General features: G+C 40.3%; 1 protein-coding gene across 3 annotated transcripts; it reads right to left on the bottom strand.

Annotated features, from left to right (window-relative positions):
• Positions 1-9426: 9426 nt before the first annotated feature.
• Positions 9427-22868, bottom strand: TCTN3 (tectonic family member 3; the record flags this gene model as incomplete). 3 transcript variants are annotated; one of them, XM_084246097.1, is made up of 14 exons in its annotated part: positions 9427-9651; positions 14058-14195; positions 14753-14906; positions 15192-15286; positions 16011-16118; positions 16964-17089; positions 18568-18648; positions 19162-19197; positions 19678-19793; positions 19923-20031; positions 20251-20378; positions 21887-22005; positions 22317-22440; positions 22613-22868. In XM_084246097.1, the coding sequence occupies 14 exons, from the start codon at positions 22866-22868 to the stop codon at positions 9427-9429; spliced, it is 1815 nt and encodes a 604-aa protein (XP_084102223.1). The 3 variants fall into 3 exon arrangements, with proteins under 3 accessions (XP_084102223.1, XP_084102224.1, XP_084102225.1); XM_084246098.1 differs by lacking the exon at positions 18568-18648 and having other exon boundaries at positions 15192-15271; XM_084246099.1 differs by lacking the exons at positions 16964-17089; positions 18568-18648; positions 19923-20031; positions 20251-20378.
• Between the last annotated feature and the right edge of the window lie 2446 nt (positions 22869-25314).

Below are 25314 nucleotides of genomic sequence, written 5' to 3'. Positions count from 1 at the left end.
TCTTTGATGATCTGATCACTGAGCAGTGTCTGCAGACTGCATTAAAAAAGATGAGAAATATGAGATATTTCATTTTCCTTTACTTCCCTGTTCTGAGTATCCAAATTTGTCTCCGGCTCAAATTTTCACCTTCTCTATATATAGAAAAGAAAGAACAAATGACTCCTTTCCAGGCCTTACCTTCCGCCCTGCCTTTCTTAGGACCACCTTAGTTTTTATGAAAACAAATGGCAATTAAAGATTATAAATGTTTTGAATGACAAAAAAAAATCATTAAGGTACAATGTTTATGTACTGATGAATCTTCATAATTCCTATACCACAGGAATCTCTAATAGACTAGTAACAGATCCAATGTCCAATAAACAGCCATCTTCACCTCTGGTTAGCGTCTCCCAAAAGAACTATGAAAACCACATATGTGAACTGCCAGCTCAATCCTGTTGACACAGAAAAGGGAGGAAAGGCCGGAGACTGCTGCCATGTCTTTCTTCTTGCTGCCCACAGGAATCTAAAACACACTTTTGCATCCCTAGGAGGGAATGCAATGTCTGCATGTGGCATTTTAAAAAAAATTTTATTTTTATATTCCCCATACAATTGCAACCCCCTTATTTTGACCCCAATTCCTTCTTTCCCCGCCCCCCAACCCCCATAGTGTGTCTCTGGGTCATAGTTGTTTGTTGTTTTTCTTGCATGTGGCATCACCCTGAAGCATACAAGCCCCTGGTCCACATTTGCTGCTAACATAAATTCCTTTAGTAACTGTTGCTAAACAATTAGTCATATGTGAATTCTCCAAAATGCCTATGTAAGAGCCAAAAGGGTAAAATCATCAAACATTAACACTGAAATTCTAGTTCTATCTCTTTTGTGACACCTTTCCCAGCAACTCTAGCATTTGAAGTTGGACATCATCCTGTAGGATTATGTAGGATGTATGATGTCCAACTTTGAATGCTACAGTTAGCTTTTAGCCAGTTCATATGTTATAGCTGCTTTCCCCACCTGGGAAACTTCCCACTGACAGTAGGGTAAACAGGACAGAGATGAATTTTTGGAGTTGGACAGATTTGTGTTTGAGCTCTGCACTTGCTAGCTGTGTATGTTTTGGAGGGTTACTTATTTAATCTTTGCAAGCCTCAGTTACCTCATTCATAAATCAGGGACAATAACAATAAGGAACTCATGGGATTATTGTGAGAATTAAATGATGTCTTCACCTTTCAGGATCTGTCACAGGATACATTTTCCAGATGGATATAATCACAAGTTATTGACCATTTATTCCTCTCTTACCTAAGAGCAACTGAAAGTTCTGAATGTTTATGGTCACTAAGTCATTAGTTTAAAAACTGACCTAGAAATCAAGCCTCCTGACTCCTATCCTGTATCACACCACCTCTGACTGCCCCCTCTCTCACTGCAATGGAGAGCTCACTCGGCCAGAGTTTATTAGCCCTCAAAAGGCAGGCAGCTGATTCCAGGGAGCAAAGGGTGTGTGTCTGTCTCTGTGTCTAGACTCAGAGTCCTCTGCTGAAAAAAGCTTCCACCTTTTGACCCCGGATGTTTCTCAAGTACCTCTTTCACACATTCTAAACAGAACCCTTATCTTACTAACGTGATCAGAGAACTGAACTTTAGTCATAACCAATTTCACCCAGAGACGTGGGCTTGGATATGATGATAAATCTATCGTGTCAGAGCAGAGCAAAAAGATGGGGGGCAGGGGAGGGGGTGGATGGGAGAATTTGGGAGCACCCTCAAGTGCCAGGAAGGAACTATTCACCGACTGTACGTCTTCCTGCGAAAGGCGCTCTCGAGCTAGTCTCCTCCAGGGGAGGGGAGAGAAGGGAGGGGAGCTTGGTTTTGCAAAGAGAATCACGAATGCCCCTAAACACACAGGCCCCTCGGGGTTTTCAGCGTGTGGCCGATTACAAGCCAGGACAAAGCACCATCACCGCTGCAGGTGCACTGGAAGCAGGTTCTGGTCTCCCCGGCTCGGAGACGGGGCCTGGGGGTGGGGTGGGGTCACTGGGTCTTCAAGCTTTGACCACTTCCTCCATTTGAGGGTACCCCGGATGGGCAGGGAGGTGGGGTGTACCGAGCCCCGGAGTCACTGGGCCTCCGCACGCGAGCATATGGGACCAAGCCGGGTCGTGCCGCGCGCCTCGGACAAGCCCCGTCTGTCCTCGCCGCCCCCTGCCCGCACCCAGGCCCCTCGCGGCCCGACCCCACCCGCCCGGGCCGACCCCGCGGCCACCGGCTGCCGCGCGCGCGCCCTCCCGCCGCCGCCCGGCGCCCCCCCCCAGTCCCCGCAGGGGCGCCGCGCCCGCCGTCCCGCCGTCCCGCCCGCCCCTCGGGCTCGGCCGCGCGCCGCGTACCTGCCTCCCCGCCGCCGCCCGGCCCCGCGCCCGGCCCGCACTCCAGGCCGGGATGCTTTCCGGCGCCCGCTCGCTCCCGCTTGCCTTCCGTCCACGTCCCGCAAGATGACGTTACGTCAGCGGCGCTGGAGCAAGCCCAGGCCTCGGGCCCTCCGCCGCTGACGTACGGGCGAGGCGCCGGCCCCAGGCTGCGCCGCGGCGATGGCGTAGGCGCTCTCCGAGAATTGCGCCCGCGCTCCACGTGGCGGGCTCGCCCCGGAGGCCGGCGGCGCTGGGAGGCGGGGCGGCAGGTCCCGGGGAGCGCCCGCGGGGCTGGGGCGCCGCCGCGGGTGTCGGGGCGCCGCGCCTGCCGGCCTCTGGGGAGGGGGTGGAGAAGCCTGGAGCTTCAGCTGTTGGTGGGTTTCATAAGGTGTGTTTGTCAGCGCTGGTCGTTGTATCCCGAGCACACCGAGGAAATAGGGTGGGTCAATTTACACAGTTTTGCAGAGCCACGCTCGCGGCTGAGCTCTGCCCCTGAAGTGGGTGTGCCCCTGTGTGGGGGAGATTTTGGCACCGCGATCAAATAATTCTCCCCCTGGTCTGAAGCTTTCCCCAGTGCTCCCAGTTCATTTAAAAAGTTATGTTTAATCCCCAACACTTGGAACTATTCACAGGCAAATGCAAGACCTGTTAGGGGGAAAAGGATGTCCTAAAGCTACTTCCATGCAGGCTTTTTGGACTCCACCCCCACCCCAGGCCAAAGCCAAAGACACTGGGAACTCCAAATCCCATCACCACCATAGGAAAGGTGGCTGGGACCTGAGGATGGGGTTAAGCAGCCAGGTGGATATAAAAGGCAGACACGTGGGCTTTGGGGGGGGGGGGTCCCCCATTTTGGCTCTCCACCAGCTCGCAGCAGTCTGGCCAGCTGTGAGAGTGACTTTGGGTTTCCAGGTCGTCGGATCGGGTAGGACGCATTAAAGGCTTTATTTTCCTATTTTCTCCCTGAGTTGTACATTTTCCTTATTTCCTTTTCCCTTGTAAATAAACCTTTTGTTAACCTTTTGTGTGTGCCTGTAGTGGAGTATTCTTAAGTCCCTTTTAAGCGCGCGGGTGAGGACCCACAGCCAGGAACCCGTTCAATATCGGGGCTGCTCTATAACAGCTTGGCGCCCAAGTGGAAGGTGGGAGGTAAAAGGGGGAAATGGTGGGGGCACAGTACTTGATTGGAGGTCAGTGACAGAAAAATAATTTTATTCCTAAAGTCAAACTGTTACAGAGCAATCCTTATATAAAACGGGTTGCCTGACTGTTGAGTCCTCAATAATGAACTGCAGGCACACACAAAAGGTTAATAAAAGGTTTATTTACAAAAGAAAGGGAAAATGAAGAAATGAATAACTCAGGAAGAAAAAGAGGGAGATAAACTCATGAATGTGTCCTACCAGTTCAGCCAACCTGGAATCCCAAAGGCACCTGAGCCTTTGGCAAAAAGGCTGTCAAAAAGCCAGGAACCAAGAGTCATGAGGCCACGAGAGCGCCCCAAGGCCCACATGTCTAGTTTTATACCAAACCTGGCAGCTTAACTCCACTCTCATATTTTAGTAACCCTCCCTTTGGTGATGATGGGATTTGTCATTTCCAGTGTCTTGATGGCTTTGGTCTGGAGTGGGGGTGGAGTCCACAAAACCTGCATGGAGTTTGCTGAGGACATCCTTTCCCCCTAACAAAACATCTTAATCGAAGGTTGGCCAGCTCCTGCTGAACCTGTGTCTCATTCAGGCACTTGTTCTTTCCTTTTTATTTATGTATTCATTGATTTTTATTAGGCCACATTTGTTTATAATGCTGTAAATGATTCAGAGGTAAAGGATCACACCCTTCAAGTACATTCCAACCCCATCACCTTCCATCAAGGCATCTGTAGTCCTCCACATAGTCCTTCATGCCCCCTCAGCTTGGTAACCACAATTCTAGCAGATTTCTAGAGTTTGTTATTGGTTTGGTTTTATCTGACCATTTGTGTTGTTCCTCTGTAATTCACATGTAAGTGACATCATCTAATTTTTGTTTCTTCTTACTTACCTTGCTTAGCATAATCCCCTCCAGTTCTATCCATGCTGTTGCAAATGGCAAGAATTGATCTTTTTTCATAGCTGAGTAGCATCCCATTGTATATATACCACATCTTCCTGATCTACTCCTCTATCTTTGGGCATTTAGGTTTTCCATGGCATGACTATTGTAAACAGTGTGCATGAACATAGGAGTGCATATATCCCTTCAAACTAGTATTTTTGTATTCTATGGGTGGAATTGCTGGGTCGTGTGTAGATTCAGTTTTATTTATTTATTTATTTTAATTTATACAATAGCTGGGGTACAAGCCAGAGGCGCGGGAGGGTGAGAGGATTCACCAGAGACAGAGCGGGGATCAGAAAAGGCAGACAGACCGAAAGCACTGCTGAGGGGAGCAGTGGGCGCGACTTTAGAGGTCTGCTGCGCCATGTGGGAATGGGAATCTCCCTGGCCGGCCAGGAATCGAACCCGTGCTGCAGAGGCTGTGGATAGCTTCGCAGTGCTGCGCTCAACCAGCTTTGCCACCAGGGAGGCCCCTAGATTCAGTTTTAATATTTTGAGAAACCTCTATACTGTTTTCCATAGGGATTGGGCCAGTCTGTGTTCCCACCGGCAGTATACAAGTTTCTTTTCCACATCCTTACCAACACTTGTTTTTGGTCTTTTGATAGGGTCCATTCTCACAGGTATGAAGTGGTATCTCATTGTGGTTTTGATTTGCATTTTACTGATGATTAGTAATGAGCATTTTTTCATGCCTGTTGGTCATCTCCATGTCTTCTTTAGAGAAGTGCCTGTTTAGTTCTGTCCATTATTTGATGTTATTTTCTTTTTGTTAGGTTGTATAAATTATTCGTATATCTTGGATATCAGCCTCTTGACAGATGTATGGTGTGCAAATATTTTCTTCTATTAATTGGAATGTCTTTTTGTTTTAGTGATAATTTCTTTCACTAAAAATTCCTCTTCCTGACATTAGCATCCCAGACCCTTTTTTTGGCTAAGTATATATGTATAAATATTTTTTGTTTACGAAAGTAGGACCACAGATTATATGCATTATTTTGTAGTCTATTTTGTTCACTTAAAAATAGATCACAAATATTTCCCTGTAGCAATAAAGGACATTGTACTTAATTTTCAGTGGTTGTACAACATTCTAATCTATGGATATAATTTATTTAACCTATCCCTTATGAACACCTCCCGTAAGTTGGAATTATTAAGTGGAATTATTGTTAAAGTTTATGAACATTTGATGTTCAACATCACTTGTAATCAGGGAAATGCAAATCAAAACTACCATGAGATACCATCTCACACCAGTGAGAATGGCACATATTAAAAAAACTAGCAACAACAAATGTTGGCGAGGGTGTGGAGAAAAAGGAACTCTTCTGCACTGTTGGTGGGAGTGCAAACTGGTCCAACCACTATGGAGAGCTGTGTGGAGATTTCTGGACCTACTAAACATAGAGCTTCCATATGATCCAGCAATTCCACTCCTAGGTATTTACCCAAAGGACACAGAAACATCAATTCCAAAGAGCACCTGCACCCCTATGTTTATAGCAGCACTATTTACAATAGCTAAGCTTTGGAAACAACCCAAATGCCCAAAAATAGATGAGTGGATCAAGAAGATGTGGTACATATACACCATGGAATATTAGCATTCAAAAAAGATAAACACATGCAATTTGCAGCAACATGGAAGGGATCATGCTCAGCGAAATAAGCCAGAAAGAAAAAGAAAAATACCAGATGGTCTCACTCATAGCAGGAATCTAGAAAACTTAAATAAGGGACCAGGAAAATGAATAACTATAAGAAAGTGAAAAATCAAAATCAACAAAAAACTATGAACCAGAGACACTTTTTGGGGGGTGGGAGGAGAGGGATTGGGGTCAGAATGGGGGGGGGGTTGCAATTGTATGGGGAATATAAAAATAAAATTTATTATTTAAAAAAAGTTTATGAACATTTGAAAGGTTTTTGGTACATATTAAATAACCACTTGCTCTGTCCAAATTTCTATTAGTTTATCCCCATTAAAAAGTGTTTGAGAGTACTTGTTTCTCTACATGTACAATAGGCTAGCTGGGAATTCAGTTTTGTTTTGTTTTTTATCCAGATTGTGCATACTCCTTTACAGTAAAACTTGCTTCTTAAATTAGATCTATGATTACAATGGAGATCTTTTGTGCAGTGAGTCAAATGGCTAACTACCTGTATAGATAAAGGGAGGAAACTAAGAAAACTGTAATGATTTTGAAAATGTTTTGAATGTTAATTACAAGGAGAATGACTAAAGATAAGATTACCATAAAATCTTATTCAAGGTATGTTAAGCAGCATTAACTGGGCTTACAAACTCACCAAATTAGCAGAGAGATAGAGAACACTTGACGTATTTCTGCGTTGGGGAAAAAGAAATAAAACCAAGTTGATTTCTGGTGTAAGATCTCATTTATTTCAGTTTAAAAAGGTCACCATGAGTTGGCAGTTTACAGTCACTAGGATGACCAAAATTAAAAAAGACAATAACAAAGAGTGATAAGGATGGAGAATTTGAAGCCTCAAATATTGCTGGTGGGATTGTAAGATGATACAGACACTATGGAAAGTATTTTGGCAGTTCCTCACTAAGGTAAATTTATGGAGCAATTCCACTCACATCAAAACACAAAACACAAAAGGCTTGTACATGAGTGGACATAGCAACATTATTTGCAATTTCCAAAACAAAAACAAACAAACAAAAAAATAGCAACCCAATGGACAAGATGTGGCATATGCATACAATTCAGTCACAAAAAGGAAAGAAGCGCCTCTATGTTACAACATGGGTAAGCCTTGAAAACATGCCATATGAAAGAATCCAGATACAAAAGCTTTGTACTGTATGATTCCATTTACATGAGATGATCAAAATAGGCAAATCTGTAGGCAGAAAGTAGATTAGTGACTGCTAGGAACTAGGGGAGATGGGAAATTGGAAGTCACCACTAGTCAGTATAGGGTTTCTTTTTAAGATGATGAAAATGTTCTGGAATTAGTACTGATGGTTATGTAACTTTAAATATACTAAAAGCTATACTTTAATAAAAGAGTGAATTTTATAGTATATGAATTATATATGAGGTATCATCTTTTGATAAAGGCATAGAATGGCTTTATAGCACTTGGGGATGGGAATAAACTTGATTAAAGAAGAGGGACTGGATTCTGAAAAGGATTTGTAGACTCTTGGGAGTGGATTAGATGTCTCCCAACCCATAACTCAGGATGAGTTGTCATTTAAGTTTATTTACCTTAAAGGACCTGGAGAACCTAAATATTCTAGTAGTTTTATGGTTGGTTTTACTACAGATATTCTTGGAAGTAGAGTTACTGAATTAACATTTATGTAATAGACTTTGGTGAAAACACATCAGCTTCCCAGCTCGACTCCCCTTGAGCAGAATCTCCTTTATACAGAAGCACTACCTCCAAGTTTAGTGTAATAGCTACAAGAACTTTGCCACTTTCCTCCAGGGAAGTAGGTTATTTCAGAGGCAGTTTGGAATAAAGGACAATAATAAGCATGTCAGAGATGGTGTGTATAATTAGTGTCTTCTGCTCACGAAGCAGCATTTATCATAACTCTTCTCAAAGCGTGCCCCTCACTAGTCTACTGAACAAATGTCTCCTGTGTCAGGTAAATCTCTCACTAAACTGTCAATTCACTGAGAGGCTATGGCTCACAATTCTGCTTTAGAGTAGGTGCTCAGTATTACTTTCACTAGAGTTAATTATTCAATCACATCCTATCCTTTGTTCTATTCTTTTTTAATAAAAGTAATTTAAAAGCTTAAGTCAATCAGATACAATGCCATGTTTTCTATCAAACTTTTGCCTTAATTACAAGGATAACATAATTTTGCTTTAGGCTTAAAACTTTTTATGCTTCCTGCTCCCCAATTTTCTTAACAACTTCCAACCAATTTTTCACCCAAGAATACTAGGATATTACCTTTTAAAGTAGTTTGCTCTGCAAGCCAGAAACTCTGAGGTGGCCATGCAGGTAGGGCCCAATTATGCACATGCATTGCCCTCTGTAAGCTGCTATTGCCTTAGGCTGCAAAAGTACATTCACTACTATCAGTGCCACTTAACTGCGTCTTCACTGAGTGTGACTCCAAGGAAAAGATTCCAAGTCCCTTGATTTGAATGCTGTGTACAATGTGTGAACGTTTTTTCCTTTTTTTAAACCTCATACACATATAAAAATAATCACGAGGCAGAACATGCATTAATTAACTTTTGTGTGCTGCTGGAATTGACACAACAAAGTTCTCAGTCAGTTTTATTTCTCCTCTCCTCAATGGAAGGAAGGAAAGAACACAAGCGAGTGGTAGAGTCATTGGCTAGCAGACAAGAGGACTGCAATTCCACATTCATTTTTTGAAAACTGAGTAGCAAGAATGGCTTTTCCCATTCAAGTGGGCAAAGAGTGTGTAGCCCAAGGGAGGAGCTGCACAAAGTAACAGCAGTTTTCTGTTTTGAGCAATCAGCTCCTCTCAAGTCCAGAAGAAAGCTTTTTCCAGGTTCACTTGATGGAAGGCAGGTGCATTTTCCTTTTGATCCTGGGCCCATGTGTGAGCAAATAGATGAAGATCTTGCAAACCTTTAGTCAGGCAAAACACAACCTGAAGAGCTGGAGGGAGGGCTTTTTGCATTGTTCCTGCTTAAGTAGTAGCGAACCTGATGTATATATATACCTGTTGGTCTACAAAGCCCTAAGCAGAGCTATGATCACTAAGGTCTTTTTATTGCTTTTCTAAAAGGCCATCTTTCATACATAAAGATTCCTTCAGTTAGATTCTCTACTATCCTAAACGCTCTCCTCTGGTTTTGAGCAGGTGAGGATCAATTTAGCCAAGATAAGCAGGCTGCTTCAGAACTTCCCATAGGGAAAATTAGAATCTGATTCTTATCCTTTTCATTTAGTCTCTAAGTTGAGAACTCCAAGTAGTAAAAGATATAGGGTAAGGATGAGAGAGACTGAGCCTTTTTGAGAGTCTACTCCTCTGCTGAATGCCACTTTGAAGGGAAAAAAGAAATCAAATGGAAACTTCCAGTCTATTCTGGGTTGGCCCCTTGGAGGCTCTGGTCTCTGGGTAATATCCACAAAGGTCACAACAGTTGTCAACGTTACTTCAGAATCCTGGAGGAAGAAATTCCATGACAGTTCAGCACTTGGCACCCAGCAATGTGACTGTTATCATCACTTCTGAAGAAAGACTAAAATCAATTACTCTAAACAAGATATACCTTTTCCTCATATTGGTCCTATTTAGTCCTTATTCTATGAGACACAAGGAAACGAATTTTTTAGCAAGAGTCTATGACAAGAGAACTGTGAACAGCTATACATACCTAAGGACTGACTCTAGCTTCCCTCAATGGGGGATCTCCCCATTTATCAGAGAAGCCAGATGGCAAAACTACTGTTACATGCTTAGCAGCTCTACTTTATCAGGGCCCAGAGGCTCCAGGCTTTGAAAGAGCACTAGTGAAGTAGTGGTGGCAACTCTATTCCTTTTTCAACTGTAGGAGAAAATGTGAAAGTTCATTAAAAAAAAGCAAAGAACTTAGTAATGCAGATTTAAAAAAAATCAGATTCACAGAATCTCAGGAATAGAAAGAATCCTCCTAAATAACCACCAATTCAAGTCAAATAAAACAGATGCTCCTGGGAGAGGGGGAGTCTTGTTAAATGGACTCAAGTATCATATCTAATAGACATAGCCCTTGGTAGGTGCAGTTGCAGTCTGATGACTGTTAATCTAAAAATCAAGTTTATCAAAAGTGAATTCCCTTTCTTCTGACTATGCTTACTAAGAAACCTGATTATAATTTGGTAGTAAATAACTACCTTTTTGAACCAGAAATGAAAATTTTCTCCATTCACATTCCTTTACTCTGATGCCATATATTATCTGCCACGGTCTTTGGCAACAGTAAATACTCGCTCTGGTACTTTGCCTGGAATAATCCTCTAGGGTTTTAAAAAAAAAATTTAATGGGTATAGGACCTCATATGATAATCTTACATGTCATATTAATTCCTTAGATTCTTTTTTTTTTAAAGATTTTATTTATTTTATGCATACAAGAGCTGGGGTGTAGGCCAGAGGTGGGGGGAGGGGATGAGAGGATTCACCAGAGACAGAGTAGGGAGCAGAATAAGCAGACTGACTGAAATATACTGCTGAGGGGAGTAGCAGTGAGACAGGAGAGATCAAGTGGGTTAGCCCCCTGGCGGGGGATTGACCACAGCCAATAGCTTCATAGTGCTGAGACTTAACCCCTTGCGCCACCAGGGAGGCCCCTGGATTCATTTCTTTAAACAGTTAATGTCTTAAAAAAGCGTAAGGAAAAGATATCATGAAAAGGAAACAGAATAAGAAAGTGCTCTTAGATATTAAAAACATGATAGCCAAGATGAATTCAATAAAAAGTCAAAAAAGACAATGTTCAGGAACTCTTCTAGAAAACAAAAATGTAATGAGTAGAAAATATAAATGAAAAAATTAGAGAATTAATCTAGTGACCTTGTAACAGATTAATGAAAGTTCCAAAAAGAGAGAACAATGAAAATAGTGGGAAAGAAATGATTAAATGTAATAATTGAAATTTTTCAGAACTCAGTTTTCAGAATAAAGTCCCCTACCCCCATAAATTGTTCAGTGTAATGCATGAAGAAAAAACCTACCCAAGACATAATACTGTGGAAAATCAGACTACTAGGAGCAAAAGATCTTAAAATGGCTTCTGAACAGCAGCATTGGAAGCTAAAAGGATGCCTTCAAAATTGTCAGTGAAAATTACTCATTCTCAATTGAGAATTTTATTACTGCCAAAGGGCAATTGTGCATCAAAATGGTAATGATGCTGGTTGACTAAAGTATCTTTAGACATGTGAATTAAAGAAGAAAGTGTAGTATACATGCATCTTTTTTCAAAGATGTCATTAGAAGTTGAATTCCACCAAAATGAGAAAATAAGACAAGTACTGTCCAGTAATGCCCAGTATAACATAGCTAAGAGCAAGATTAATTTCCAAGATGACAGTAAGGAAAGTTTCCAAACAGTTGCTGGGCAGTAACCAGTCTACATTACATCAGGTTATGGAGGTCTCCAGGAAGAAATGCATGGGAAAAAGTAGAACTGGCAACACTAAATGGCAGTTCAACTGTTCAGATAATTGCTTTGAGAGACATTTTACACAACTGTCGAAGTGTGTGAGGTGTTAGCCAAAGAAAACTAAAGAAATGAAATATAAAGTGGTAATTTCAGGAAATGAAGTTTCATAACAGCAGGTCCTTGAATAACAACAGTTCAAGATTGTTTTGTTATAACATTGATGGGGAAAAAAACAATCCTACAAATGCTGACGTAATGTTAAATTATGGACTGGGTTTTATTATGTTGTTTTGTTCAAAGTCTCAGTTTCCAAGAATGTGATGACACTGAAGATTGATCCACTGGTTCAACATGAATATTTATATAATTAAAATAATGAAAATATTGAATATTGACAAAAAAACATTTGCTATAACTACATCAGGAGACTGGTTGGAAGGTCAGGAGAAGAAAAGCAGCTGAACTCATTACTGAAACATAAGTTAATAGATTATCTATAAACTCCTGATTCAAGAGATAACTGAGTACAGGATTGCTTAGAAATCAAGGTTAAAAACCAGAAGCAAGCATAAAAAGAGTAGAACAGGTTATTTCTGGAGAGCAGCTGGTGAGGGGGAATGTGGGAATTAATTTTGTTAAAAGATCCTTTTTTCTGGGATTTTTTGACTTTGATATAGTTATGTATTTTCTTGACAAATATGTAATTATTAATTTGATAAATTATACCATTATCTAGCATAAGCCTAATGTGTACAGAGGGGAACTCTGAAATAGAAGGTAAACTTCACAGTCCTACAACTTGTGTTGTCCTAGCCCAAGGCAAGGAAGTTGGCCTTTCATGTTAAAAGCGGGGACAAGGGGAGATGAAAAACACAAAACTGCATTTGGTAGCCAACAGGATAGCACATACAAGATGTAAAAGAACTGAGTGGAATCCTTGACTCATTCTTTCTCAACCTTTGTATCACAGCAATCAAATCCTACCTATGATACTCCCCAGTGCCCTGAACTCTTATCTATGTATGCAGCCCTCACAGCCCCTCCAGTGAATTTCAGCAACACTATTCTCAATTTCAGCTTGGTATTACCCCACACCTTCCCTAAGAGCAGGCGTGATATCTACCTTGTTTACCATGTTATACCTAGCTCCAGGCATGTACTTGGTACAGAGCAAGCACTCACGAGAGATCTTAGCTTTTTGATAAATGAATAGAGATATTTTTGGAGACAGGAAAATAAAAAGTGATCAATCATCAGGTAAAGACTATGCCATTGCATATCACTTAGACTCTTTATCCTTCCCATCACACTATAAATAGGGTCTCTGAGGGTTGTACTTCATTTATTCATTCGTTTACTTATTTAGCTAATATTTCAAATGAAATACTCATATATTAGAAATGTTGCCTTCATAATTGTGTAAAAGTTTAGAACAAATGTAGTTTAGAGAGTCCAATTTAATTAAAAGGAACTTGAGAGTCCAATTTAATTAAAAGGCACTTGCCAGGTCACTGGCTAATACTGTGTATTATTGACTCATGTTAGAATTTGTGTTTTAGTGCCACATGAAGAACAAGGTTCTTGAGTTAATTCAGTGTGTTATATTTGAATTCCTAAGTGTAAAGTGTTTCTATTTGGATTTTAAAAGTTATGTAAAGGCAAAATTTAGAGAATTCATTGTTTAGCAAGTACAGTAAGAATACTGAGAGGGAAAAAAACAAACCCAACCCAACCCCCCTCAGAGTCTGGTCATCTCATTTCTTTTACTGAGACAAATAAAAGGCATAGGGTCAAGTCAGCACAGTTCTTTTACTCTGGATCCAGTTTTGTTATGTGTGGTTGATTTAATCCTTTCTGCCTTAAACTGTAATATTTTCTGTTTATTTCAGAAACTGCCAACAACAATTCTGTTTTAACACTTAGTGAGGCAACATGAAAAGGTTGGATTAAGTTTTGCTTGGCTTTGGTAATAAAAGTACACCTTGGGCCTCCCCTGGTGGCGCAGCGGTTGAGTGCTGGGCTGTGGGGTTGCCCGCAGCCTCTGCAGTGCCGGTTCATTCCCCCGCTGCCAGCAAGGGTCCCACAAAAAAAAAAAAAAAAAAAAAAATATATATATATATATATATTGCTATATTATATATATTATATATATATTGCTTATATATTGCTACATTACACCTTTATAATCACAATTTTTAAATCAGTGTTAATCAAAATATAACAAATGAAAACTATAACTGCCAGGAAAAACCTGTGCCTCCCATCTTAGCCTTATGTTTTGTTGCTACACACTTCAGATTATGAACTGAGACAAATACATCTTAGGCTCAAGTGTTAATACACTGTTATGTTTTAAGAGTTCTTTATTCTAGATAAAAAACTTTGTCACATACACGTATTGCAAATATTTCCTCCATGACTTACCTGTACAAACTGGCACTGGTATACAAATCGGGTTCCTGAAACATGAGCTTGTGGATTGGACTGGAGACCTACATATGCCCACAATACCTGGATCTCTAGGGAAACTGGTATGACACAGCAGGAAGTACAATGTATAGCCTGTAGAGGGTACAGAAGCATGAATTACATGAAGTAATGTTAAATTATGGACTGAGTTTTATCATGTTGTTTTGTTACATCATGAATGTGCTGAATTCCTGATGGTTGCATATTAGTCATTGTATATTAAGTAGCTATGGTTTCTTTTTTACTTCACTTGATTGGAATTTTTAATTTGTTAATGTATCATCTTTATGTGAAAAGGTGAAATTTTATAATACAATTTCAACCTCAGAGAAACAACCTGTGCTGACGAAAGGTTTAAGAATGTAAGAGAATACTGTTCTATGATATTGAATCTATGATATAGAAAAGTCTTTTGACTTTCTACATTTAAATGTTTTCTCTAAGTAAGGAAATACGTGTAAACCTAACCTGAAATAATTACTTCATATACTGGTATGATTTCTCATTTTCTTCCTTTTATGACAACTATACTATCTTTCCTTTATAACCATATCATTTATGGAAACAGAGCTAGTTTTAAATTTTAATACCTATAATTTACAAATGAAGGGGGAAAGCAAGTCTTAGCCAGAATGTGTTTCTCTCCTTACTGAAACACTGCAGTTCCTGGTGAGGATCCTGGTCCATTCTCCCTTCTGGGCTGGGTCAGCATTACCAAAGATGGCAACCTGCTCTGGTCTAGGCCTTCCGTGAAGAGTCTGATAAATCTCTTGCTGCAAGTGGGTGCAATCCCCCTTTTCCAGTCTGAAATGAAACACCATGAGGTTGGAGTCTAATGTCAATATAATAATGTAACTATATTAACATAGTAATCCAAACAAATAATACATGAATTAGAAGAAATGATCCATAGTAGGTTATAAAGGACTGTCAGAAACTCTTAGCAATATTACTATTGTATAGATTATTAGGCTATTCCTAACTAGCATTCTTTGAACGGGCATTCAAAATATAGAAGTTGCCATATACAACATATTCCCTATAGACAAAGACACATTTGTTGTAAGTGATGCGAAAGCAAAGAATTACCTGAGCTTGCATCCAGATGCTGCATTTACTCCAAATTGTACGTCATGTCTCTTAACAGAGCATGTTCCATCACCCTGGCTCTGAAGCAGGGTCATCTGAAGTAGAAAGAGACAATCAAGGAGATCATAACAGAAAAAAGAGTAAGCAACTTGGAAAATTTATGCTCACTGCCTCCTTAGTGTTACTTACATTTTATTAATATCATTGTGTTACCATGCAAGTCACAAATTTGGCTTTTGCCTTTGATAACACACAATTACTGTTTTACTAAAAATGGTTAACTATACACCAGCATATAAATCTCACTGAAGTAAACAAAAATCATTCATAATTCTCATCTTAGTCCAGCCTACCATATGTTTTAAAACCTTAGGAAGGCCTCCCTGGTGGCGCAGGGGGTTATGAAGCAGTCCGCAGCCTCTGCAGCACGAGTTCGATCCCCGCCTGGCCAGGGAGAAACCCACATGGCGCAGCAGACCTCTCCTGTCTTGCCCGCTGCTCCCCTCAGCAGTGTATTTCAGTCAGTCTGGCTGTTCTGTTCTCCTCTCTGTCTCTGGTGAATCCTCTCACCCCCTGCATCTCTGGCCTTTACCCTAGCTCTTGTATGCATTAAATAAATAAATCTAAAAAAAAAAAAAAAAACCTTTAAAACCTTAGGTAGCACCAACATTTGAGAATATGATGTACTATTAATTTCATAAAAGAAGTTCCAAATACCTAAAAAATGGTGGAACTGCAGAATTGGAAATACAACATATCAGCAGATACAGCTTTTCTCATTAGGCTGCAACAGGCTATCCAACTCCCCCAAAAGGATACTGGGTGACTTCTGTCTCCAGCTAGAGCCAAGAGTGGCTTCCCAACAATATAGCCAGGATTCCCACTTCTAGAATGAGTAAGAGAAGCAACTGTGCTCTGTTGAAAGGTCTGCAGAAAAGAGTGGAGGCAAGTCAATAATGGAGAAAAGCACACTCTCCCACCTTCCACTGCTTGCCTTCATGCCTACCCTTAAAGCAATGCAACACATTAGCTGCTAATTGCATTAGTTAGACGAACAGTCTGGCTTCCTTCCACAGTGTAGCATTTTACAGAAATTTCTAAAAGAAAAGGTATTTCTTTCACATTTTTTCATTCACTAAAAGAAATCCTAAATGATCTGAATATTGAAACTCACTATATGCTACTTTTACCAAGGATTACAATCAATGATCCCTCAACCCTAAATCTCAAAAATTATTATCGATTTAGGACTCTGCTCAGCCTGGCTGAAACCAGAGAAATTTAAATTCAGAAATATATTTTGATGTCCCAGAGATGTACTCTGAGAGACACAGGACTTGATCAATCACCAAAGAGTAAGCTGAGAAGAAACTGAACTCTGGTTGGCTGAAAAAGAAGGCCACGAAAAGGTGGCAGTCAAAGCTGGAAACTTAGAGTAAGTAGGAAATAAACCAAACCCTGAATGGCCAGAAATAGGAAAAAGCTAGTGAAAGAATTTCTGCTGGATACTGGTTTATGATTCAAAATGATTAAAAAAAAAAAAAAAAAAAAAGAGTCCTGTGTAGGGACCAGATAATCAGAAAAAATGTTACTGAATAAACATAGTTGAATCCCTATCATCTATAGTTAAAGTATGGCATATTAAATTTTGAGGCCTCAATTCACAAACTGAACAGGCCTTCACATTCTAGTTGGCATGTGTTGCAGACAAACTATTTCGAACCCAATGTCCCCTCCCCTCTTCTTAATCCCCTATTGGAGAAGGCCTTAACCCTGAAACGAATGATGAATTGTTGCTGTAAGGAAGTGCGTGGCTCCACTGTCAGGTTGGTTTGCCTAAAACTGACAGAGACTTTCTGGATTCCAGAGGTCCCATTAATTTCTATCTCATAGATGACCTGAAATACAAAAGTAGAATCAATCAATAAAAATTGTTTAATGGGACCAATTATGTTTAGGACACAAGATTTTCTGTCTTTAGGGGTTTTATTTTTTTATTTTTAATTTATTTTCATTTTTTATTTTTTTTGTGGGATCCTTGCTGGTGGCCAGGGATCAAGCTGGCGCTGCAGAGGCTGCGGGCAGCCTCGCAACCCAGCGCTCAACCGCTGTGCCACCAGGGGAGGCCCCTGTCTTTAAGGGTTTTATTATCACTGAATGAGGGTACAGCACAGTGACTATAGTTAGAGATACTGTATTACATATTTGAAAGTTGTTAAGATAGTAGATTTTAAAAGTTCTTATCACAAGAAAAACAACTATAATTAAATGTGGTGATAGAGGTTAATTTTATTTTGATAATCATTTTGCAATATACATTAAATCACTATTTTGTAGACCTAAAGCTAATACTATGCTGTATGTCAATTATATCTCAATAAACAAATAACTGACTGAGGAAGGCTAAAAACATAACATTAAAATGCCAAACACAAATACCATGAAAAGGCTAAGGTTGACTTCATATTATAGATACACATGAAAAAAGAAACTGGATAGGGTTTTGAAAGAGTTCATGAGAGAGGTAAGTTTACTCTAAGAACTGTAATCAGGGGAAAAAAGTGCAGAGGAGGATGGTAAAATTACAGGCAGGGGTAAGTATGGAATGGAAACCTGGTTTACTTGGCTCTCCCAAAGTCTAGAAGGAATAAAGACAGCTGGAGATGGAAGTTGTAGACAATTGAAGGTAATCCTAGATTTCTGAATAGTCTTTAAAATAATGTTTTAAGATAATTCTTACTTCTTTATGTTGATTAGAAGAGAAGCATTAGAAGATGTTTACTAGTCTCTTTTAGATTTTCAGGTAATACTTGGAGAAGAACATGTGCTAAGAATCATAATAAATTATATATGGGGGCCTCCCCGGTGGCACAGTGGTTGAGCACTGGGCTGTGAAGTTGCCCACAGCCTCTGCAGTGCCAGTTCAAACCCCAGCTGCCGGCAAGGGTCCCACATGGCATGCAGACCTCTCCTGCTGCGCCCGCTGCTCCCCTCAGCAGTGTACTTTGTCAGTCTGCCTGTTCTGCTCCCCGCTTTGACTCTGGTGAATTCTCTCACCCTCCCGCGCTTCTGACTGTACCCAGTGTTTGTATAAATAAATAAATCTTTAAAAAAAATTACATATGGCAAAGAAAGAAGTATCAAAAAAAAATAATTTTGGGTTCTGGACATGAAGTACTGAAGGATGCAGCAGTGAATATGAGTGAAACATGACAAACTGAAAGAAAGAAGGAAGTGGGCTCAATTCTTGACTTCTTAAGTTTCAGAAAACATACAAAAACTCATGTGGGGCTCTGGGCTGTTATGGTACCTAATAGAAAATGAGACCCCTCTGAATGTTGATTAATGTGCATTGTCATGCGGTCAGCATCCCTACCTGGGAGACAACATTCTGACAAGTGTTTCCCACCAGCAGAGGAGAATCAGCCTGGGAGACAAGTGTTACAGGAACCTGGAACTAGCAAAAGAAATTAGCACATCAACTAACATCGAAAAAAGAATTTTCTAGCTCTAGATCATGCTGAAATGAGTATTTTTATGACATAACCATCACCTTTCTCTCTTCTTCCATTGTCAGCTTGCAGCTTAAATTCAAAAGTCATTCTAAATCAGCACTTTGAAAAATATTTCTCAGAACATTACCTCTATTAGATATAAAGTAAATTTCTATGGTCAGATGAGTTTATCATATCCAATATATTCTTCTTAGAGATTAGAAATATGTTAAAAGTCCCTAATAAATCCATCATGTTTAACTTTATGTATTCCAATATTTTCTAAACTTATCTAAGACCTTATGTATCCTTATTTCATATGATGCTTTTAATCATATAGAATATACTTAGGAAAACAATGCTTTAGATTCATACTTAAGAATTTGATACATACATATTCTTTCTCTGACTAAAATTGACTCAGAAGCAAAGGGGCCAAATAGTGTTTCTTTTTTTTCTGATAAACGGCCTCATACCTTCATATTCTGCAGATCAGTTATAGCTCTTGAAACCTAGAATGAGAGAACAGCAGGGTCACGAGTGTGAGGTATACCTCACAGAAGATCTCCAGAAACTTGTGATTTAACATTTTGGGGGGGAAAAAATCAACATGTTAGAATGATGTACTTCCTCTTTTCTGACTTTTCCTTATTCTAAGATGCCAGGAGTGCAGTGGGGGGAAGGCTGGAAGGATTGTGATGCCCACTTATCTGAGCACAACTCTACCAGACAGCAAAAGCAAGTTTTGGTAAAACAGCGAGTCACTCCCTCTAACCCTCCCGAGCCAATCTCACTAACCTAGAGGGTAAGAAGCTCTTAGCTTGGCTATACACCCTTTCATCTCTCTTCACATGATAGGGTTTCTAGGCTCTCTGCCCTTTATGTTGCTCTTGGGAATTCTGATTTGCAGTTCAGTCCTTTCACTATAACCCAAAAGTGGGAAGCATGTTGACTTCAGATCCATGGTGGTGACAGAGAGAAGGTTTACGCACCTTCAAGACTGTAAAGTTATAGTAAGAGGCAGCACTGAGGGCTGGATCCGAGGTACAGCTATTTGCCAAATTCTCAAAGAAACGAGCGCAGGTTGTACTTTTACTTTCCAAGAAACCTTAGTACACAAAGTGGTAAATGAAAAAGCCAATTTTATTATTTTTTTCAGCCTACATATACAAATTAATATCAAGAAAGCCAATTTTACATTGAACAAAAAAGGCTGGTACTTATGCTCTGAACTCACCTGCAGGATTGTTCTCGGCACAGAATCCCCCAGCTCCAACTCCAGAAGGTTGCTTCAGCAAGCTTGTTACAGACCATTTGGAGAAGTAAGTAAGGATGGGGTCCCCAGCCTGAACCAAATATAGCAGAAAGTTATTCATGCTGAGGTTAGACTGAACTCCACCAGAAAAGAAAAAGTAAAAACAAAAGTTAACAGCTTGCTGCCTTCCAAAAGAGTTGACTATGGTTTACTTAGTTGCAAGGGTGTACCTCAAAGACACTTGGTCAAGTGCTGACCATTAGGGAAAAAATAAACCAACCAATTCCCTTCCCTTTTTCCTTAGGCTCACCCTGTAAAAAGGTGGTGGTGACTGGGTTTGGAATGTTGAAGTGAATGAGTCTCCTCCAAACTCTGCAGCCAGTGCCTGGAAGTTGGTTGCATTGACCGTTTGGGGCTTCTGGAAATAGTTTAATTTTGCTAAATTTTTTTTAAAAGAAAAGAAGTTTAGATAAAAGGAAAGCCATTTATTTTCAAATATCTGGCATATTGAGTAACTAATTTTTAAAAATATTTTTATTAAGGCATAATACATACATAGTATATAATATATATACAGTACTTAAATATACTAGGCTTGAATGTAAACTCAAAGAATTTTTACAAATTTACATACTTTATTACTACCTCTCAGATTACTACCTCTCAGATTTTTTTCCCAGAAGGTTCCCAATCAATACTCCATTTTCAGACATAATGGTTCTGATTTCTGTCACCTTCTAATTTATTTGTAATCTGTTAATTGAATTATTTAGGATTGAGATCAGAGAGAAGAATATGGTCAATGAATGCCTGTCAGTTCTAAGTCTCTAATACCAGGAATATGTATGATTAGAATTTGTGATAAATATAGGAGTTCCAATAATGCTCACATTTGCCTCACGCCAGATGAGTCTATCATATAATAAAAAGGTACTGTTTACTTAGGAACATGGCAAAGCTGGAGACAACATCTTACTCTCTCCAAATCTTCCTGTTTTTCTCTAAACTTCAACCAATCAGTCCTAATGATGTTTCCACTTTCAAGTATATAGACTTGTCATGTTTTATTCCTTTCACCTAATAATTTCTACATTCAAGATTTTTTAAAGGGGCATTTTCTAAAATAATTCTATAATTCTATACCACATCTTCCTGATCCACTTACCTCTCTTTGGGCACTTAAGGTGTTTCCATGGCTTAACTATTGTAAATAGTGCTTCAGTATGAGTACATATATCTCTTTGAATTAGTGATTTTGTATTCTTCAGTGTTGGGGGTGGGGAGGGCTGGATATCTAGGGGTGTAATTACTGGGTCATATGAAGAGTCATTTTTAATATTTTGAATAGCCACCATACTATTTTCCACAAGGGCTGGACCAGTCTATTCACTTTTCATTTTTATTGAACTCTACAGTTACAGAGAATTTTCATATTTGAACTAGTGATGTTTCTTACTTTGCAGTTGAAGAAATGAGGCTGGCAATGCTATGGGTTTTGCTGAACTCTGTGCAGTTGGTAAGTAACTGGCAGGACTTAGAATCTAGTCAAATGCTCTTTCCCCTACACTGTTACCTCTTCAAATAAAAACTCATTTGTAAAGACATTCCACTCAAATATTATTTGGTAACTCTTACGTGTCACATGCTGGGGGTTCAGTGAGTACCTTCAATGAGATTGTAGCAGTGGATGATATCACCTATCTGATAAGCTAAGAGGGATTTTTGAAATTAAAGTTCTGTATGGGTTTTCTATCCACAGCAAACAGAGCAAAAGACATGCAAATACCCACTAATAAGAGAAAGAGAGAGGGAACAGAATGCGATGGAGGATGATAGTGATTTTCAAAGCATTTAAAAGCACAGAAGGGGGGGGGGGGAAGGCTAGAGACAATGCCAATTCTCAATAAATGTTAGGCAGTAAGAATAACCAACATGCTTCTACTCACAGTTGTTCACGTGGACACAGAACTGCCTAATTCCATTAGAATCCATGAAAACTCTTGTAGGAAAAGGGGAATTACTCCTAAAGATAAGAGAGTTGTCCACACACACCCAACTTGAAGACCTGTAAGGAAATAGGAGGGAGAGCAGCTATGGAGTGTTAGAGCCAAAGAAGGAAGCTCCACCTTATCAGTCAGATGCCTAAGAGAGGACTTCTTGACCAGCCATAGGACAACAGGAAGGTCCTCTTCTACTGGACAGCATGGCTCTGGGAATCCAAACAGGAACTCAGCTGCGGGAAAAACTAAGACTGTTCCACTTCTGGGAGTGGAAGTGGAAGTGGGAGCAGGAGGCACAAAGGATAACTATTTCCAAACATTCCCTATTCTAACGCTCCAGTTCCAGCTTGGCTGCACCCTGAGCACCCCAGCTCACCTCACACTGCCTGGCAGGCAGAAGGAGAAAACTGTCCTCGGATGGAGAAGATAGCAGTCCCTGTCGCAGCAGCAATTTATATCACAGGCACCAGGAGTCAAGTCACAGACACAAATCGGTAAGACTACGGAAATACAACATAAAGCACAGCAAATGGGAGGGGGATCCCCAATCTCTTCCACGTGCTAATTGCTCCTCTTCCGACAGCCCCACTCCTCGCTTTGTGACAATTCACTTCATTCACAGCATTCTAGAGCTAAGGCGGTAGTTTCCATGCCCACATGCCCTCCCCTCACCTGGGAAGAAGTCACCGGTCCTATTCCCGGGCACCGAGGGGGTCACGACAGTAGGGTTCACAGTGGAGGCCCCAGGCATAGTCCAGGGAGTTTCAGTCCCTTCCGAGAGGGACTGGGGGGTTCCGGTCCGCGACCCCGGCTCCAGGTCCGAAGGGGTGGGCTCTGCCCCCGTCGGGGGGAAAGACGGCTGAAGCCGGACGCCGTCGGGGACCATCAGGAACAGCACCTGGAATAGCACGAGCTGGGAGGCAAACATGGAGCAGCAGACGACCCCCACGGTTTAACGTGGGTTTCCGGGTCTCTAGACGCGTCGCTAGAGCGTGGGTGGGAGGAGTTCCCTGGCGTCTGACGTTCTCATTGCGCATTAGTTCCTGGCGATGGCCGAGAGCTCTTTAGCCAATAGAAAGCCGGGTTGTTGCACCGCTGTTAGCATCTTTTTGTCTGCGTCCTCTCCTGGCCGCGTCGGGCGCCGCCTGTCGCTTGGCAACCGCTAAGCTGTCAAAGGAGCCCCTGTTCTTGCCCGCCGCTAGAGGACAGCAGGCGTTCAGCTCAAACTTCACCGCCCAGGGGACCCAGCCTTTCTCGGACAGAGGGAAACCCCAGAGGCTGGAACTAGAATCGCATACCTTTCCCACCCGGAGAAAGCCTAAGGAAAGATAGTGATTCTAGGGAGGAAAATACAGCGAAATTCACAGATCTTTAAAAAATAAAAACCAATATTTTTTTCGTAGGCATGTAAGATTTCACTCCTTAAAATTTGACGTTGGGTAATTAAAAACATAAATTCATGAAATCATTAAATGTGCAAAAGTAGCAATAAGATGTGCATATTACTAGAAAAAATAGTGAGAAGGTGGTGGGAGATGGACTAGTGAAACCTGTGATCGTGAGAAAAAGGGTAAGGAAAATAGAAGCAGACTTTCTAGGAAGTAAAGAGAAAATACAATGGAATAGCCAAGGGATGGAGAAGAATTTACCTTCGCTATTCTAATCCCACTTTTTGTAATTCTCTTTAGGAAGTTTGGGGTTTTCCTGGGAGTGGCCTATCTTTTCTGTGCTATGCAATGGAACTTTTAAATGTTCTTTCTATATCTGCACAGTTGAGAATGGCAGCTACAAGCTGAAATGTGGCTATGGCACACTTGAAATTTGGCTATTTGACCGGGGAGCTGAATTTTTAAACATTAATTCAAAGTTAAGTAATCATCTGTGACTACTAGGTATAATGTGAACAGTACTACTTTAAATGATCAAATTTTGATTCTGCTAGACTGTGTTTTCCTCAAGCTACATAATCCTGACTTCTGGATTATTTCAATTTGTTGGTTTGGGGTATTAATTAAGATTTGTTAGAGTTACCTAGAAACTTAGGACAGTTACCTAGAAGCTTTCAAAGTGATTCACTTAGATATATTGCATACATTCTCAGGCATGCTTTTGATACTCCAATGTTTTGCAGTCAGCAGTAAAATTTATCTCTCTTTTAAATATTCTCAAACATATTTGTATATGATTATGTGATGGACTGCTTGCTCCAAGAGACATCTATATTTGTGTTTGTTTGAAAAATTTACCTATCTTATTAGTAATTTTTGTAGGAAAATACCAAGTTCAGATTATTCAAGCTTTATTCCTAGAATATAAGATTCAAGAGACAGGGGTGTTTTGTTTATTTTGTTCACTGACATATTCCATGCCTAGAACAGCACTTAGGATAGGTTAGATTGCATTAAATATTAAATAAAACCCACAAAAATTATTTTTTTGAACTTTTTAGTTTTAAAATTCATGAATATGGGCCTCCCTTGTGGCGCAGGCGGTTGAGTGCCACACAGTGAAGCTGTCCGCAGCCTCTGCAGCGCGTGTTCCATCCCAGCCGTCTGGCGAGGGTCCCACATGGTGTGACAGACCTCTCCTATCACACCCGCTGCTCCCCTCAGTAGTGTATTTCGTCAGTTTGCCTGTTCTGTTCCCCACTCTGTCTCTGGTTAATCCTCTCACCCTCTTGCACATCTGGCCTGTACCCTGGTTCTTGTATAAATAAATAAATCTTAAAAAAAAAACCCTCATTAATATTTACACATTATATTATTTGAAGATTGCTTCTCTCTATATAAAATAAAAGATCTTTATGTAAATAAAAGATTATTTTAGATTTTGGAATTTTTACACTGTAATTCTTTTTTTTATTTTTTTAATTTTTATTTTTATATTCCCCATACAATTACAACTCTGATTTTGACCCCAATCCCTCCTTCCCCACCCCCCCCCAAAGAGTGTCCCTGGTTCATAGTTGTTTGTTGATTTTGATTTTTTCTTTCTTATAGTTATTCTTTTTCCTGGTCCATATTTAGGTTTTCTAGATTCCTGTTATGAGTGAGACCATCCGGTATTTTTCTTTTTCTTTCTGACTTATTTTGCTGAGCATGATCCCTTCCAGTGCCATCCATGTTGCTGCAAATTGCATGTGTTTATCTTTTTTGAATGCTGAGTAATATTCCATTGTGTATATGAACCACATCGTCTTGATCCAGCATCTATTTTTGGGCATTTGGGTTGTTTCCAAAGCTTAGCTATTGTAAATTGTGCTGCTATAAACATAGGGGTGCAGGTACTCTTTGGAATTAATGTTTCTGTGTCCTTTGGGTATATACCTAGGAGTGGAATTGCTGGATCATATGGAAGCTCTATCTTTAGTAGGT

This window comes from Talpa europaea, assembly GCF_964194135.1.
Source record: "Talpa europaea genome assembly, chromosome: 10".
NCBI lineage: Eukaryota > Metazoa > Chordata > Mammalia > Eulipotyphla > Talpidae > Talpa > Talpa europaea.
This window is presented reverse-complemented; position numbering and strand designations above follow the sequence as displayed.